The sequence below is a fragment of the Dermacentor albipictus genome, chromosome 1 (genome assembly GCF_038994185.2).
Source record: "Dermacentor albipictus isolate Rhodes 1998 colony chromosome 1, USDA_Dalb.pri_finalv2, whole genome shotgun sequence".
Taxonomy (NCBI): domain Eukaryota; kingdom Metazoa; phylum Arthropoda; class Arachnida; order Ixodida; family Ixodidae; genus Dermacentor; species Dermacentor albipictus.
This window is the reverse complement of record NC_091821.1, coordinates 235,850,017-235,868,240: the sequence shown is the minus strand read 5'-3', so window position 1 is coordinate 235,868,240 and position 18,224 is coordinate 235,850,017. Positions and strand designations below refer to the sequence as shown.

The window sequence follows — 18,224 nt, the reverse complement described above, 5'->3', positions numbered from 1 at the left end:
TGTAGGGCCAAGGAGAAGGCCAAGTAGGGTGATGCAGAAATTTTCAAGGCAACATGTGGAGTCTTTTTGAGCAAACGGTTAGCAACACTGTTCTAAAGCAAAGCGTAAAATAGCTTCATATGCCGAAATAATAAACAGTTTGATGCTGAAGTTGGATGTCCATGCAGTCCCAGAAGAACGCTCATCCACCAATTTTTAACACAAGTTGGACCAGTATTCAATGGACTTTTCTTTCAGACTAGTCATTCTTTTATCGGCCTGCATTCACCTTCCAGACACTCATAACAATTGGTATGATAAAAAGTCTATTGTAGAGGAAATGGCGAAACAGATCAAACTTATGCAAAAAAAGTTTTCTGCATATGGGCCCTGGTCTTTCGAGGCACATAGGACAGCACCACAAACCAACTTAGGCTGCTAGCTGCTGTTTCTTCCTGCTACTAGCCTCACAGAAGCCCTTCCCTAAAGCATAAATTTTGCACTTAAGGCCATGTGAAGTCAAGTACACCAGATTTCTGGTAATTCAATCACAACAGAAGGTCCAGGCCAGTAGCCATATGGCTCAAGATTTTGATTATTTAGGATCGTGGAATGCGCCCCTGCCACCTAATTCAAATTTCACTAGTCAGTATGCACACACTGGACTCAAGTGGTGGCCCCTCCCCAAAGGAGTCATGCCTTGGTGGTGCTGGGGAACAATGAATATAAGGAAGACACTTTACCTACTGCCAAAAGCACCAATAATTAGCCTGCCCTCAGCTGAATTTCAGGTAAAAACGGCAGCTCACCAATGAATAATTACCACATTTATTCAAATCTATACCGTACCATATTTTACCATACCTTACCATATTTGTCCAAAAGGAGTTCAAAAATTGCCTGCACGTTAGAATCATAACAAAGCAAAACCACATTCATGGCATTCGCAACAGCCTACTGTTACGAATCAATGTTGCCCCTACTGTCATCACAGATGGCAACAGAAGGAGTTTTGACACAAGTCAGCATTGACGATGTACCTCTTTCGTAACTTATCAAAAGAGAAGTTATTTTAAGGGTTAAGCTAGCAACAACAGAGCTGTGTCATGCATTTTTGAAGAGTTGGAGCCTTGCAGCAGATGATGAACTGGTGGAGTGCCTACTCTAGGAGTGGACCACCACCTAGTTCAAAATGGTTGTGGAGTCATTGAAGAAATGTGGAATATCAGAAAGTGGACCACACGGATTACATGTTGTGGCCCATAATGATAAACAGCTATCCAAAAGTGACGACAATGAATGTCAAGCATAAATAAATTTTAATTCTGTGATGGTAAACTCTTCAGGTCTCACCTTTATCAGATTGCAAAAATCGCAAGCATAATACATTTTGTTATAAAATCGAGTGTGCATTAGGCTTGGGTGAACATTTTACTTTGCTACGAACTCATAAAAACTGGTTGCACATAACATACAGGGGCTCATTAGACTGTCTCTGATAAAGGCACAAATTGAATCAATACTTAAATTTTTACTTTTTACTTAAACTTAAATACTTTTTACTTAAATGCACTGCAAATTTTCCTTTTCTTCTTAAATTTGCTTTTACTTTAAAGCAACAGATAAAGCTATATTCCAGGTCAACCTATACCTTATTTATACAGTAATAATGCAATATCAAGTAAAAGTAATCAACATTACTTGTGCAACTTACAGACGTTTTTCGTACAGTGAGTGAAACCAACAAGTTTTCAGCAAAGAAAGTGCAAGCTGTGAGCACACTGATGTTGTGCTGGGGTAATGATGAAAAGCACTACTGCTATTCTTTGAATAAATGGTCAGTGTTGACAGTGGTGCAAAAATAGCTTTATTCTGTCCATGCATATAGGTTTTGGCTATACAGTTATTCTTTAAAATAAAATAATCTGTTATGATCTACAGTAAAATAAACCAAAAATAATTATTCATGTGCTTGTATGTTTCCTCAAGTTATAGCCCTGTTATTATTGTAATTCAGAAGTAACTGCTCTTAATGAGAGACACTCTGTAATATAAGGTTTGCTTAGTAAGTGAATCCTGTAATTACCAAACTACACAGAGTTACATTTCTCAACAACTTTACAGAGCAAGCCATAAGATGCACTGCTCCCAACCCACCTTTTAACGAAAAATTTGGACTTTCCAAATCAATTGGCAGCCATGTTCTCACCTTTGTACGAGGCGGTTTGAAATGAATAGCATCCACTGCTGCTGTACCATTTTCTCCTGCAGGTCTGCAAAATAACATTGCATGATAAAATGGTAACATGCTTCACAAGTTACTTCATGCTTTTATGAGCACACACATAAAGATACCCTGACAAGGTAAATTGGTGTGGTATCAGTTTGAGCAGCAAGTGCCCCCATACAACCAATGCAGTGGTCAAACATGTTGATACGCAATGGGTAACTACATATGCAAGCAAGAACAGCAGGAGAAGACAATGCATGTTTCAAATACACTGCCTGTAGTATTTTGCAGTCAAATGTGAATGACACAAGTGCCAAATAGCCCAGCCAGAAACTTTAGTATGGCACTGTTACTTATCAGAACAAAGAGTAACGTAAAAAAGAAAGTGCTTAAAATAATCCAATCATTCTAATAATGGTTCAGAAAAGCTACGTGTATAATAATCTCCACTCTAGTAAATGATCCTGACATATGCCTTGCACTTTGGAAAAACAAATTGTACAACTATTTTATGACAATGTTTTAAATTTATACCTTAGGTATTCTTTCCAAAGTCCGGAGAAAAATTGCCATCAAGGATGGTACCAACAAAAAACAAACTTAAGCCCCGAGACAATGAATGACAAGTGAAAAAGCAGCTTTTAAAAGGATACAAGTAGGCAGAAAAAAGAAGGTAAGAGTGCAAATTGTAGCCAATAACAAGTGAATCTGAGAAATGTATTGCGTTGCTGCACAATTCTGTAAACCAGCTGCCATTTCACTAACTTTCTTGAGCAATTGAAATTGCAACATAAAACAGACATAGGCTGATGATGAACAACTAAATGGTTTAAAAAACCCTGGCCCTATACTATTATGAACACCACCTGTTAGGCTAATCTCGATATACTGACCTGGACCATGTCGCAAAATTTCTAGATTACAGTAGCACAATAGACAGCAGCTGCTTTGACAAGTTGTCACTCCACATTTTTGCTCCAACAATAAAATTTGTATCACAACAATTTTCAGTTCTAACTCATTTCTTTTGATATTAGTTCTAAATGTTTCAAACAAGTGCAAACTGTGCCTGTTGGTAGTGAGCTACGCTGGTGGCATGAATGATGAATGTTAAGAAGAGACAGAGTTGTTCCACTTTAATTTACAAATGGCTCTTTGAGCTGTCGTCATTGGTAATGCTGAGAAAGGGTACAGAGCCTCGGCACATTTCTCAAAAGTGTTCTCACAGTAGTTTCCTTGCTTAACAATAGGAATGATGTATTCCAGAGCATACTTAAGGGGAGATGCTCCTACAAGGAAATTTTTTTTTGTTATTTGTACTGGAGGTCTCAAAATTCAGCCAATTATATTTTTTTATGCAGATTTCAAATATGTCATTAGTTCTTGTGTATCTGTTATAATTTTTCAGTTATGTGATGCACAATGGCAAATTATATTAAACTTTGTGGGCACTTTTTATGTACTAAATTTTCATAAAAAGCATCATGCTGTAGCTTGTTTAGCTCTTCGTAGATCGAAAATGCTTATATCTAGCCGAACAGCATGTACAATTTCTGGAACTATGCAAAAAAAAATTAGAACATTTCAACTTTTTTTTCTCAGTTGCCTGAAATATAACCTTGTACTTTTGCATATACTACTGGGAGATATTGCAACCTCAAGTAGATATCAGCACTGTACATATCTTCAAGAGTATGTATGCCAAATTTCTTTAGTATAGGACAATTATAAGTGTTTGTACAAGGTTATTTTCATGGGACTTTGAAAAAAATTCATTGGTGTCCTAGTTTCCTTTTCATAGTTCCAGTAACGGTACACACTGTTTGGGTTAAATATCAGCACTTTGTGGTCTACAAATAGCTAAATAAGCTACTGCACAATGCTTCTTGCGAATATTTTATACATAATAAAGTGCCCGCCAAATCACTATATTTTGCCATTGTATAGGACATGACTCTAAGAGTAACACAAAACTAATGGCATATTTGAACTCTGTTTGAAAACTCTACAATTGGGTGAATTTTCAAATCTCTAGTACAAATACAGTATTTTTTTAAAAAGTTTCTTCGAGGAGCACATCCCCTTAAATCAGCAGTTCACTTTAAATTGATATACATAAAAGGAAAGGGTCAAATTAGAACTCAGAGCCAACCAACCTGGCCACAAAGTAAAAATTGCAGTCGTCTCTCAAGTCAGAAGCCACCCGGCGGAATGTTACATACGCCTCACTCTCCTTGGCAGCAAAGTAGCCAAGCAATGCTGGCTTCTTTTCCTGAAGCAAACAAGACACACACCAGTGAATGTGGGAACACTAAGAGTTGTCTTTAAAGGTACCATCTTGAGCAAATGTATACCATGGGTGCTGCGATGCAACAATTTTTTTCACAATCTAAGATAAACATCCAAAATAGAATTTTGAAGCACAAACATCTGTGCAAACAACAGAGTGCACCCCTCATAGTTGCATGCTTCAGCTGCAAAAAGCAAGAAAGTTCAGACTTTTCAGTATTCCTGTTGTACCCAGACTAGTAATGCTCTTCAGGGTGCACTGGGCTTGTCTTAACAAATTTGATTCAGCCGAAGTTCCCCAAGCTCTGTAACCCCATTTCCAATATTACCCTGTTAGACTAACCCCTAAAAACGCATATAACAAAGAGCACAAATGCAACAGTCTAGATTCAACATGCACAAGCTATCAACCATATGGTTGCACAAACCTCATCATACAGAAAATGAAATGTACCTAGCAGTCCAGGTTTGTTACACAGAAAATAAAACTAAAATCAAACTGAGACCAGCAATCAGTGAGTACACACTTAGTCGCATTTTAGAAGTGCAAAGTTTGAAACGGGTGCTACGTATGCATACGAGTGGCATACAGAACTAGAGATGTAAATTTCATGAAGTTTTGAGGGGTGTGAAAAAAACTGGTTTCTTTCATTTTTTCAGAAAAATACGAAAAATTGAAAGAAAGACAATTGCGCAAAGAGCAATAAAAACTCAACACATTTATTTCTCTAACACTGAAAAGAACATAATTGTTACATTATTGCATCACAAAAGTCCCAGCAGATCTTCTGGGTTCAAAATCTAGGCACGATTTCACATCAAAGCATCAATTACAACATTTGTATCAATCTGTGTCCAATTCATTTCCGCTTGACATGTCAACGCTTCGAATTTGTCAACAACTCGAAGCAAAGGCAAGGTTTTGACGTAATAGCTTTGCGGAAACCCGCAAGGTGGTAAGAAGTAATTAAGGGAAAATGAGACATCCACCCAATTGTAGCAATTGCTACAAAGGCTTCAACTGTGAGGCTTTTCTTTCGAAGAACCCGTATGGGTTTTCTTTGTAGCAATTGCTACGATTGGGTGGATGTCTCATTTTCCTTTAATTACTTCTCTCCACCTTGCGGGTTTCCGAAGAACTATTACGTCAAAACCTTGCCTTTGCTTCAAGTTGACAAATTCAACGTCGCCCTGCTATCTGCTAGCCACCTGGTTAGCTCAGATGGTAGGGCGGCTGGCCCGGAAAGGTGGTGGTCCTAGGTACGAGCCCCGGATCAGGACAAATTTTTCTTCAACTGCAAGGCTTTTCTTTCGAGGAACCCATATGGGTTTCCTTTGTAGCAATTGCTACGATTAGGTGGATGTCTCATTTTCCCTTAACAAACTGCAAAATGTATTGGTTGATATAGAAGTAACAAAAAAAGTAAGAATTCGGTAATTAGAAGAGTAGAGAGAGTGGCATGATGCAGTTTGCTGACATTTGTTGAACAAGAAATAAATAGTGTCTTTCTGTGTATATCCGCCAAAACTGAAATGTACCACTGCCTATATATGTCTCTAATTATTGTAGAAAAGCTTGAACTCTTTCTCAACATTAGTGTTACTTCCCGACAAGGTTAGAAAACCTGAGGTGGCAATGTATTGATTTACAAAGAGGATGCTATGTATGTCCTTACTGTAGCCATACTTAAGTGTAACTGTTAGGACTGCACCAGTCCACCAGAGACTTTCACCCACAATGGGCAACATGCAGTGACCAAACAGGTCACTGAATATTGCTCCAAAAGTGCAGATCAGTGATTGGAACCCTTAACTAGTCCTCAATCCCTCACACTACGAGGTAGCCTTCCTTACCTCCACGTGCTGGGCCTCTGCTTCGTGTGGTATCGCCTTCACCTGATCCTTCAGCATTTCGAGGATGTAGTTTTTCATGGCATCTGCAGAGCGCTGTCCACGATACTCTCGTTTCATAACCACACCATTGCGCACTAGTTTTAATGTGGGGTATTTTGTAATGCGGTGCTTAGCTGCAATAGATGCTGCAAGACAAAAAGCACAAAACGTCTCAGCCTTGTACAACTACTAACACAAATAAAAGTGTGCCATTCCAGTACAGAGCACAAATGTACAGCATACATAATTTCCAAAACCACATGAAACCAACAGACAATGAAGTCGGGAAAACCATAGCGGAAGCTAACTGTGGTTTTAATTACGCTGAAACCACAGTTAACTTGCACTATGCTTTCCTTGGCTTTATTGGCTGTTGACTTCATGTGTTGACTTCACATTAAAAAGAACAAAAAAATGTGGTTGCTGCAAAAACTCGCTACTGAGCAAAAACACTGCTTGAAACAGTAATATCAGCATTATTCCCTGGACTCATTTCTCAGGAAAAGCCTGGATCCACCATTGATTAGTCTTGCATGACATAGCCCATGCTGAAATGCTGGAGCACAAAGAAAAATGAAATGGTGCATACTAATGATTAGCATCTGAAAAGCTTGAACAGTATCATACAGAGAAAATTTTGTAATTACTGGTGAAAAGGCCGGTGAAATAACCATGCATGTTCCAAGAACTCCAGGCATATGTGCATACATGCGTGCAAACACACACACATACACAGAGAGAGATACACAGACAGTCTGCATCGCTGCTGCATCAAAACACCTTAATTCATTGACACACACACTGCTGAACAAGTACTTGTCTATAGTCAGCTCCAGGAACACTTCAATGACAACAAAGCAGCCAACTATAACCTTGATGACATGACACTACTAATGGAAATACAAAAAAGTGGCCTACTGAAAAGGTTTAACAATAAAAACATACTAAAAAACGAAGTTTACATACTTTCTCTGTCACAGTCCACTTTTCCGAACAGCACTTTGTTAGTCTCCTCCTAGAAAAAAAAGAGAGAACACTGTGATATGCATACTGAGTAACATGGCACTTGTCCACAAAATATTTCAGAATGAAAAAAAACTGAAAATGCTCAAATTTGCCACCTAAGCATGCAGCCAGTAGCTAAAAGGTGCACTGTGTAGGCCTCGCACTCAAGTACAGTGCGCACCCCTCAACTGCAGGTGGCCTTTTAATAGCCTCTGAATTCAGAACACTTTTTCAGGCCATTGTGCTAAGACAGTAGGAATGATATAAAAGTCCCTACCATAAATGTCATAAGAGCCAATTTAAGTTAACACTTAAGAAGGCAACTATGCAGTTGAGTCCATAACAAAAAACTCCAAAAACTAGCACATTGCAGACTAAATTTTCCCAATAGTTATCTTCACCAAACATTTATCCCTGGATAACCTCTATGATGGCACTGTTCTGGATGCGCAGACATTTACTACAAAATAACAATTGCACTGTTGTGTGGCAGGAGTGTTCTGTAGCAGTTTGGAATCTCTTTCATCTACATCTATGTTCCTCAATATGTATATTCAAGGCCCACACTGCAGCACAATATGTTATGGCAATGTCTATGACTGAATTAGTTGCATAGATATTGGTGTAAAATATAAAGTTACCAAAAGAGCAAACATTGTATGAACAGAAAACAACATGGATAAGCAAACGCAAGACACATGCTTGACGTTTAACTGGCGAGTCTTAATCTACATCTAACAAACACATACCTAGGCAAGAGAGTTAAAATGTTTTAACAATTTATTAACGATTTGGCATTAGATGCAGCACACAAGCTGTAGCACAAGGTGATGAGTAACGCATTATTTTTAGGTCACAATGACTTCTAGAGCAACTTTGCTGTTGCTGATTTCGCCTTGCTGCAGGAAACGACTGCAAGAGACTTCCAAGTGCATGGTCAGATACCAACAAGCGAAACTTTTTCATGAACAGCATTTTTTCATAAAGCTCAACGAAACATTTGCAATAGTGCAGTCAGCTCAAATTCATAAATTTTATGGAAAATTCAGGAGAATTGGCAGGTATGCCTCAGTAATTCCATGCCTGTAATGCCCTGAATGCTCCTTTGTGACACTTCTACTCTCTGAAACCAAATTTTTGTAGGCCCAGCAAAAATGAAAGTGAGTAAAAGAACTTTCTCCCATAAAAACTCTTGCTTAATACTTTTCATACCTCACTTGAACATCATCACACAGTCTTACTCTGCCTTCAGTAAGCCCCTCTTCCCTATCCCCATGAATCAGACCACTGCCCATTCAACTGTGACCCTCGTGCACTGGTGCTGACATTGACAGCGCCTTTTCTTTACTCTGTTCTTTCAATCCAAAGCTATTCTGCTTAGTCACTGCCCTTGTCTTGATGCAATAATGGGGCCAGAGGAATTCTATATTTCTGTTGCCATCAGTCACGTGGCAAAAAAGAAACACATAAGTAATTCAAACATGTACCAACCTTTGTATGCTCATGAACATTTTTTGCTGCTTCTTCAAAAACTGGGGCCAATATCTGGCTGAATCGGCACCAGTCAGCATAGAAATTAAGAAAGACTAGTTCATGCTTTCCTGCAAAATAATGGTAATGCCAAAATGAAAAATGCTTGTGGAATACAGCATAAAATACATAACTTGAAAAAATGTGTGCTTGAAAAACATACCAATATGCTCATCAAAATTTGAAGATGTTAACGCTACCACACTTTCGGCAGAGACTTGTCTCGCACTTAACAGCAACTGCAACAAGAATGGAAACACATTACCATGCTGAGATGTGCAATAGGTTCAAGAGGGCTTTTGAAACTACAAGGGAACTTGAATAAAACATGCACATTTTAGCACAACTTGAATGTACAAGAACTTATAAAGCTCACCTGCTATTGACAGCCACATTAAAGGAACAAGGACTAACTTAAATGGCTTCAGAAGCTACAGCATCTGCTTTTCATAACTGCCAGGATTGCTCTCTTCAGCATGACCAATAAGAAACAAATTATTTTCATAGACACCCATTAAACCAAGCTGGGTCAAGCACCCAAAGTAGTAGAAATTGCTGTTTTTTTTTTTAGAACAGGTCAAAATTAGTCGTTATGTTGACCAGCATGACTGTTGGCCTACATACATACAACTCGACATCGCACGCACATGCTATGTTTTTACTGGTTGGGTGCCTAAAGTGTGATGGCACTTGTAAGCTCCTTATCCCTAGACATGAAGACCAGAACTTCAGAGCATAACTTTTTTTTTTTTTGTCAAATGGGGGCATTTGATATTCCTCACTGTAGTTACACTGACAGCACAGCCTCTGCTGAATGTGACTGTCAAATGGCCCAAAATTATTCAAGTGGGGGACTCTGTATGCCCCACTGATGTCAGTGCTGGTGGAAACGATTGACAGTGACGGCACAAGCAAACAAAAGTTGTCACGGCTCCTCCCATCATTCGGTTTATGCTTGTCTGCACAAGGCACACTTGCCACCGACTACAAACACAACGTTCTTGGTGCACTGCCCAGACACTACCTGCACCACTTTGTTCAAGTGAATAGCTATAAATTAGGTGCCTGTTAAGACAAACACGGTTAAACCAAATTCTGGATACGAGGAATAATGCGTGAAAAGTTGGCTGGCTTCCCATAGGCCCAATGGAAAAGAAATTAAAAAAATAAAAAAGAACATTCTAACAAAAAACACTAAACTCTGTTAAGCCTAACTTCCTCAATCCCATTGACGCCTTGCTACTTGGCTCACCAAGAGGCCTGGATCGGCGCACCTGGAGCAGGTGACTCTGCCAACTACACAAGAAGCAAATGGTGTTTCAGTGGAGATAAACAGCCATCAATGATGACATGGAAGGTCTGATACCTTAGGAACAATAATTGAGGAAGCCCTTGATGTGCCTATGCATGGTGATAACATGTGAGGGCACTGTTCAAGAGTCGCAAGAACTAGTGATTTTAACACATGATGCAAATGATAATGCCCTGAGCACTTTGGCATATTTTTATGTGACAGTACTGAAGAATTTTTGGGCAAACCTAAGTAAAATGTAAACTTTTGTGACAGTGCACAGGTTTTCACGACATGCTGGCTGGTAACATTACGCTTAAGAGTGCATAACACAATTTTATCGTGTAAATCTAATAAATGTCTATTTTTATGTATGCTTTTTGCTTTTAATGCTGTTTCAGCTATTGCTTTGCATCATGGGTATTTGGATGTACGAGGAATGGCAGACATTGAGTTTTATGAATCATTTCTGTTAATTCAAAATTCTGATAAAATCAAATTTTCCCGATCCCTTCGAGTGTCTCAATGGGAGTCCACTGTATGTCTATATGGAAGTCTACTTGCAGCACATAATGCAAAGCAAACAGCATGCTGCTGTGAACCAGATGGTACAGAAAAGTTGATGTCAAAAAGAGAATTAGCTCTTGGGCAAGCACAGGCTGCAGTAGTAGTACTGTGTCCCCAACAGCAAATTACATGTAAAACAAACTATGCATGGTTTTTAATTTCATGCAATTGCTAGTGACCTTCATTGCCTGGAGGACTGCCTGGATGTCACGGCAGAAGGTGCGCAGTTTATACAGTGCGAACCAACAGCAAAAGGGTGTAGAAGATCAAGATGCAGGACAGGTTGTCTTACTTATGTACTCAGAAGACCATCCCATTCTGATCAGAATTTAGAAATAAAATTACAATAAGATGTTCATGTCTTTTGCAACCTAAAACTGTTAACGTGAAGGCAATGCTTGGTAACTATAATGCACATTGCTATTATCTCTAGGACCCCAGGCATATGCTCCGACTACCCACAGCACCTCCAGTGTACTTCAGTGCCAGTGGATGACAGATGCAGTATAATGGAGGCTATGTTAAGCATATACACAATAATAATTATTTAAAAAAACATACCAGAAAATTTATTTTCTTTTTTACTTCACTGTGTGCCCACTCATTACCCCGACCACATTTTCCAAGCTTTTTCCTGTAACACTGTGTGTACACTCACAGCAACCTGCCCTCTAATCAATACAGGAGCAAGCTGCAGAGAAGCCCAAACTAGCTATGCTCTCAGAGTATGAATATCTGCTGTGGTGAGGCACATATGTAACAAGATGAGTGATCACATGCATGCTCAGAGTTTTCAGCTGTGACAAGGTGCTGTTGATTCTTCATTTTCTAATAGCAGCACCTCAGTTTATTTTTTATTTTTTTAAAATTAGGTAACTGGAAGCAAAGCCAGTGGCTAGTAGCGTGCTCCCATCCTTGTTAAAGGCAAATTGTAATAAAATTGCACTTTGGCTAAATTGGTTATGAATGAGTTGTGTATACCACTGAAGCAATCTTGGCAAAGCTGCAGGGCTGGTAATTGCATAACTTTTTTTATTAGAAGCCTCTAAACATCACCTAAGCAGACGATGTGTGTACCTGGTGGTTAGCAGCTATGACACACGTTCCAGCACACTGCCTCAAATTTTTCAGCATGCCACCAATGCCACCTAATCTTGGAGGTCATGATGGCTGGGAGCCATGTGTTCTGGATTATTACGTCAGAGGCAATGACAGCGTTTTCATCCAGTTTTGGTATGTAAAAGGTTATCTTTATGAGCCTATTGTTATGGTTCCACTAGTATTTAAAACGTAAAATTTTACACGGAGGCTATCTACGCTATCTTAAACTGGCTTTCTATGCGGTCTAGAATTTTGTAGCAGATGGCTTTTAACTCTTTTACACAGAAGCAATTAGTTGCTGAAAACACACAAGACGGACTTCCATGCCAAAGCTTCCACTAGTGATACAGCCATGAAGACAATTTGAGCTTACCCATTGCTCTGCACTTCTGCGTAACAAAACCAAATGGCATAAGGAGCCTGCTGAAGGGAAATTTCTTAAAAGCCTTCCGTACAATACTGCGTTTCTAGACACGATACTTCTGGGGACAGAAGAGCTGCAGTTATGCTGCTTCTGTCAGAAAATCTTTCCATGTCTCTGCTATACAAACTTATGGATACATTTTGTTTCGTAGAAAGAAACGCTTGGCTTTATAAATTAATTTAAGTCATTCAAAGAAAAACACAAAATTTTGGGAAGTTAAGATTTTCAATCTGTCAAAGGGGTGATCTAATTCCTTTTTAGTTTTCTCTCTTAAAATAGAGTGGAGGATGCCAGCTTCAATACTGCAGGAACATGTACTTTAGACTGCCTTAAAAAAAATAATACAGAAAATGTTTATTTCTCAGTTTTCAAGTCCTTGAAATCAATTATATAAAGTGCAAGTTATACTGCTTGAAACACAGTGATCCCAAGTAGGCAGCGCTTGCTTATACAATCTGAAAAAATTTTCACCAACGGTAGTTCCATTATCATATTGTCTTTCACAATATGTCTCTCAGTTCACTTTGCTTAGCCCATGCGCATATCCCTCAGTAAGTTCACTTTTGTTTTTTGCATACACAAAAATACTGGACCAGAGGAAAGGAGAACTGCATAGGACACCTTGACCGTCGCACTATCACCAAAGTAAGCAAATGTTACAATAAAGGCTAATGTCTGTTCTGAATCCAATTATGTCATAGTAACATAAATCAAAGCAGCAGATCTTTTAAATACTCCGAGCACTAGCTCTACCATTATGTAAAGGCCTTTCACAAATAACTTTGAACAGGTTACTACAACAAAGCCTTGGCCACTGCAATGGCATGCTCACAAGCCTCAAGCAAAGAGCACGAGTGGAATTGAACATGAAACTACAAAGTGCCCTAATTTGATGTGCCTTTTAATTTCACTTCACAGGATAACTACACTGAAGGCACTTTATCAAAACAACTGATATATGCAAATAATGATTATATATATATATATATATATATATATATATATATATATATATATATATATATATATATATATATATATATATATATATATATATACACACGCAGTGTGCCACATTTCAAAACCACAACACTTTACTTCTGTAGAACCTTATTATAGATGGTGAGTGAAAAGAAGTGAATCAACTGATGCTTATAAGGAAATTAACAAGATGAAGGGGAACCGAGGGGCCCGATTTTGCTTAGTCGCAATCATATGAAGCCAACAGACAATGAACCTAAAAATAGCATAGGGCAAATTAACTTTCTGTAATTTAAATGTAGACATACTAAAATAAGGTAGAAATGAAAGCAACTTGATGTAGTTGGGACCCGAACCCAGGTCTTCGAAGAGACGTGCGTTTATCAACATCAATGATATAAACACTGCAGTAGTCAGTGATGAACTGCCGAGGTTTTCACACGGATTGCATTAAGCTCAAACAGAAATACAACACAGGTTTAAGGTCATTTAAAAACATTACTTTTAAGATATGAGGAGTTGAAATTCTACGACTTTTGCATATTTCACTACCACAACAAACTAAGTGGCTGTGTACATCCAAAATGAGAGCTCCATGTAAAGAGCAGTTGCAACGTATACTATTTTTCAGGCCGGCTCTCGCACAAGAGGGAGTAAATTTCTTATCTATGATGGCTTCCTTTTCTGAAAAGCTGAGGTCACTTTCAGTAAAAACTGAAAAATCAAGAAAAAAAAATTTATATGTACGAGTTACGCAACTCATGCCAGCAAAATACACATGGGACATTTGCAACGTCAGCAGACGCGTACGTCTTGCATTGGTGGGTGCTCTATCAACACCTGTGCACACGCTGCTTGCAGCTGTGCTACAAGGAGCCCTTGTGTGGTATTTTTTATGCCGCTGCCACCCAGCTACGGCTTGTCAGCTCAAATTAAAAAGAGTGAGCATAGCACACCGTCGGCGTGAACGCCAAACACGAGCATATCTTATTCGCAATACAGACATCGACAACTAAACCATGTTTTCTTTTTTGCTTATAACGTCAGAAACCTTGGATTTCCGTTGCGTCTATATCAAGGTCAGCCTCCATACGAGCACGCTACACGCACGTTTTCAATGGTATCTAAGGGGTTAATAAGCGCAACAGAAGAACAGCGCAAAATTTTGCATACTGAAATTTCAGCGAAGGCTTCATCAAGTCAGCATTACTAATAGAATGACTGAATTGTTAACGGCTTCATTCTCTTGTTGGCACTGAACCGCTTACTAAATCAAGCAGTTTCTCCGAACGCGAAAGTTGTCGAACCGCTTTCGCAGACTCGAAGTGAATTAGGAAAAAAATAGAAAGAGTTCCCGCAGAAAGACTTTCGATAACAATAAAACGAATCTCTCTCATCACGTTGGTCACAGCAACCGATACAGATTAAACCATTCACCTCTGATATGCCCGAATAATCAATGACCTCTGCTAGTTTTTGTTCGAATTGGCGTATACACGAAATGTTGACATGATGGGAAGTGCAACCAAGCAAGCTAGCGCAGGATGTGTTTTGAGACCGACATCCCAGATCGGAATCTTTTTATGTGTGCACTACGCAAGCAAATAAGGTGGGGATATTATAGCAGCCAGACTGTTGGCCAGAGAATATCGACGAACACAGCTACTGGTGAACAGTTCGTTAGCCGGAGAAATGAAAGAGGCCAACAACACGTCCGCGATCGTCGTGTACACACACAGGTGCAACGTGTACCGGCTTTTGCACTCGTCTGACTTGAATGGGCTTCGAGAAAATCACGAAAGGGCGCAAACAGACATACAAATGCTGGTACCACGTGTACATACATATGCAAGACTCAAAAAAGGAAGTTGCAATGCTGCCCACAATAAACCAGAATATTACACCCGGATTACTCAACCAGAAAATACCCCCGGAAAGCACACCTGTTTGATGGAATGGTACTCACCAGAACCAAAACAACGCCTATTAGTTTGTTAAATATTTTCACGACGTTACAATTCATTTTTCATGACAGAGATACTACGTACGAATCCAATAAATTAAAGGCGGAGCAAGACAGACACTGTTACATTGCCATGAAACGAAGAACGTCGGTAGGTACGTGTGAGAAATGAGAATATACTCTCAAACTCAATACAAAGTAAACAACAAAAATATAAAACAAAAGAGTATGGTACACTGAATAAAAGAAGTAAATAATGTTTAACAACTGAAAATATGTCACGCAAGAAAGCGTACATTTGTAAACTCCTGGTAAAAAAAATTAAGCACTATAATTTTGTAACTATTATTATTATTTTACGTTATTGTTTGTAATAAATTATAACATAAAAAATAAACTGATTGTTTTTGTTTTGTACTTGGTGATCTATTTTTACGGATTAATTGTAAGTCATTGTTAAAACGCATTGCGTTCGAGGCTATTTGACAAAATGGCGCCAAATTCAAAGTTTGTGGAATGCATGGTGGCGTGCATGGTGGTACAGTAAGTAATATGTGGTTTGTGCATCTTGTGTAGATGCGGTGATGGAGCCATGCTCACTATAGCCGCGATGTTGGTGGCACCACTTGCGTATCCGAGCTGGTCCTGCGGCTAGCGTGTTCTTGTTGAAACTTCAATTTTTGGCCTTGTGAAATAGCACTGTTCACCACAGCGCAGTTCCCATGAAGGCCGACTCTTTGCACGTATGTTTGGTTGTATTTCACTCGTTGAATTCAGTTTTTATTATTTGTCATCGCCAGCATTCCTTGACTGCTGCAGCAGGATGTGCCAGAAAGTGTGACTAGATGCTCGGCGTGACACAGCATTTTCATTTACCCTGAATGTCATTGACTTGAGCGTTTTGTAGCCGCTGTTCTCATTCTTGGTTTGGAAACATATCGTATATCGCGTTAGCTAAGGCAGCAGCCAGACAGCTGAAAGTGGCCAAGTCCGACTGGTCTTTGTCATGGTGGTGACAGTGCTCCGGCCGAGTGGTCGGCCTAGTAGTAGTAGTTCTTAAGAAAAGGGCACGGCAACTGTCCCACTCACTGTATACACATCAACCATGCCGAGGTTTGAGGGAAAATGCCACACTTTAGTTCCCTGTATGTGTTGCGACATTTTATGCTCGTTGCGTGCTTTCTTATTATGAGGCAGATCACTTTAATCCGTTACTGCGCAGTCAACATTCTTTCGAGCGCTGAGTGCTAAAAACGGCGTTTTCATACATGCTACTTGGTATGGCACTGCAGTGGAAGTTACAGCTTGTACCGGCTTCCAATCTAGTGACATGTGAATTTTCTTTTTTTTTTCTTCTTTTAAGCGATGGCCTCATGGCACTTGTAGAATTCGACGTGCAGGTCTTCTGTTGCATTGTGGGTAGTTTATTTTGCTTATTTTAAAACGTTATGTATATCTAGATCATCGCAAGCGCGAACAAACAAGAAATCAGGACTATTATGGCTTAAAAACTATTTTTTAATTTGGGCAAATGGATACTGCAGTGCACTTGTAATGGTGCTTGAGGCTACGAGGAACACGATCATTGGAGGATCTCCTTCCCGGTAACCTGTAGCCTGGACATCGGCTCACCGGCGTTGTAAATTGTATTTTTTGTTAAAGAAAAGCTAAAATTAAAGAAAGTCGCATTGGTTAAAACGTATGCTAAAGCAAACTGGGAAAACTACATAACCAAGCAGTAAGGTTTGTAATAGTTACAGCTCGTACTCTAGCATTTGAGACATGAAAGCCACTTTAGGGTGGGATCTGCTACATGTGCGTAGGCAGAAGGTATAAGGCTCAAACTATTGCACCAAATATACAACAGTCAGCGTATCAAGTATACGCCACTGGCCCCTTGCACCCGGGGCCCACGGCCCCCCGGCCCCCCCTGTTGCTACGCCACTGTAAATGCGACATTCTTTTTCTTTACACACGTGCCTTACTTCGCAATTACTCATCCAGTGCTCCTGCAGCAACTGAAGCTAAACATTTCGACAGAATTGCCTGTCTGGTTGGGAAATTGATTAGAACTTGAGACTGACTCCAACCAAATAACTGAATTTTATTAGCCCGACGTTTCGGAGCCCATTCGGCTCCTTCTTCAGGGGGTTGTTCTTCGGGGGATGGCGGGGTGCCGCTTTTAAAGCGTCTTTTTTGAAGAAAGGAGGGGGGGAACACGGGAGGTGGGGAGACACTTCACAGACGGAAAGGTGGGGGGGAACAAAAGGGAACAAAAGGAAAGGGGGGTGTGTTGTTGACCGCTTCCATGGTGCTGGAGGGAGTGCTCGCGAGGGTGCCCTTGATGGGAGGCGGGGGGGGGGGGAGGTTACAGGGTCGCGCCGACGTTCTGTGTTGGTGAAACAAGCGGGAGTCTATCTGGCTGTGCGTCCTTTTCTTCTTTTAGTCATGTCGCCAAGGCCATGGACATACACCGAGGGTAGGTTGCCCTTCACGCGGTTTATGTTATTCCCCGTATTCTGAATGTGCCATGACTCCAGTAGTAGTCTCTTTCGCCAGTTCGTTTCTGTTTGAAGGATTTCAGTTTCCTTGAAAGCAATTTTGTGGTCGGCGTCTTCAGAGTGTTCAGCGACGGCGCTGCGAATACGGTTGAATGTCCTGACGTCGTTCTCGTGTTGTCTGATCCTTTCTTTTAGATTTTTGGTTTCCCCGATGTACGATGCCGGACAGTCGGCACAACTGATTTTGTAGACGACGCCTTGAGCTTTTTCTTTAGGTGGACGATCTTTTGGTTCAGGGAGGAGGATATTGAAAGTGTTTATTGGTTTGTGCGCCACTTTGAGGCCTTCTTTTTTTAATATTCGGCTGAGCGCTTCGCTGGTACCTCTGATGTACGGGATGGGCACTCGCTTCTGGGGTTGGGGAGAAGTCAACGGTTGAAGGTCCCGCATTTTGCTTCTTCTTTTTTGTT

At 40.0% G+C, this 18,224-nt stretch overlaps 1 protein-coding gene across 1 annotated transcript in view; it reads right to left on the bottom strand.

Annotated features, from left to right (window-relative positions):
• The window catches only part of ERp44 (Endoplasmic reticulum protein 44), a 51,787-nt gene extending 36,346 nt beyond the window's left edge, over positions 1-15,441 (bottom strand). Inside the window, exons 1-7 of the mRNA XM_065430966.2 lie at positions 15,257-15,441; positions 9,090-9,165; positions 8,888-8,997; positions 7,358-7,406; positions 6,353-6,537; positions 4,366-4,481; positions 2,189-2,252 (exon numbers count right to left, since the gene is read on the bottom strand). Of these exons, the coding sequence (XP_065287038.1) occupies positions 2,189-2,252; positions 4,366-4,481; positions 6,353-6,537; positions 7,358-7,406; positions 8,888-8,997; positions 9,090-9,165; positions 15,257-15,313 (657 nt within the window). The 5' untranslated portion in view covers positions 15,314-15,441. The remainder of the gene's footprint in view (positions 1-2,188; positions 2,253-4,365; positions 4,482-6,352; positions 6,538-7,357; positions 7,407-8,887; positions 8,998-9,089; positions 9,166-15,256) is intronic.
• Positions 15,442-18,224: the final 2,783 nt, after the last annotated feature.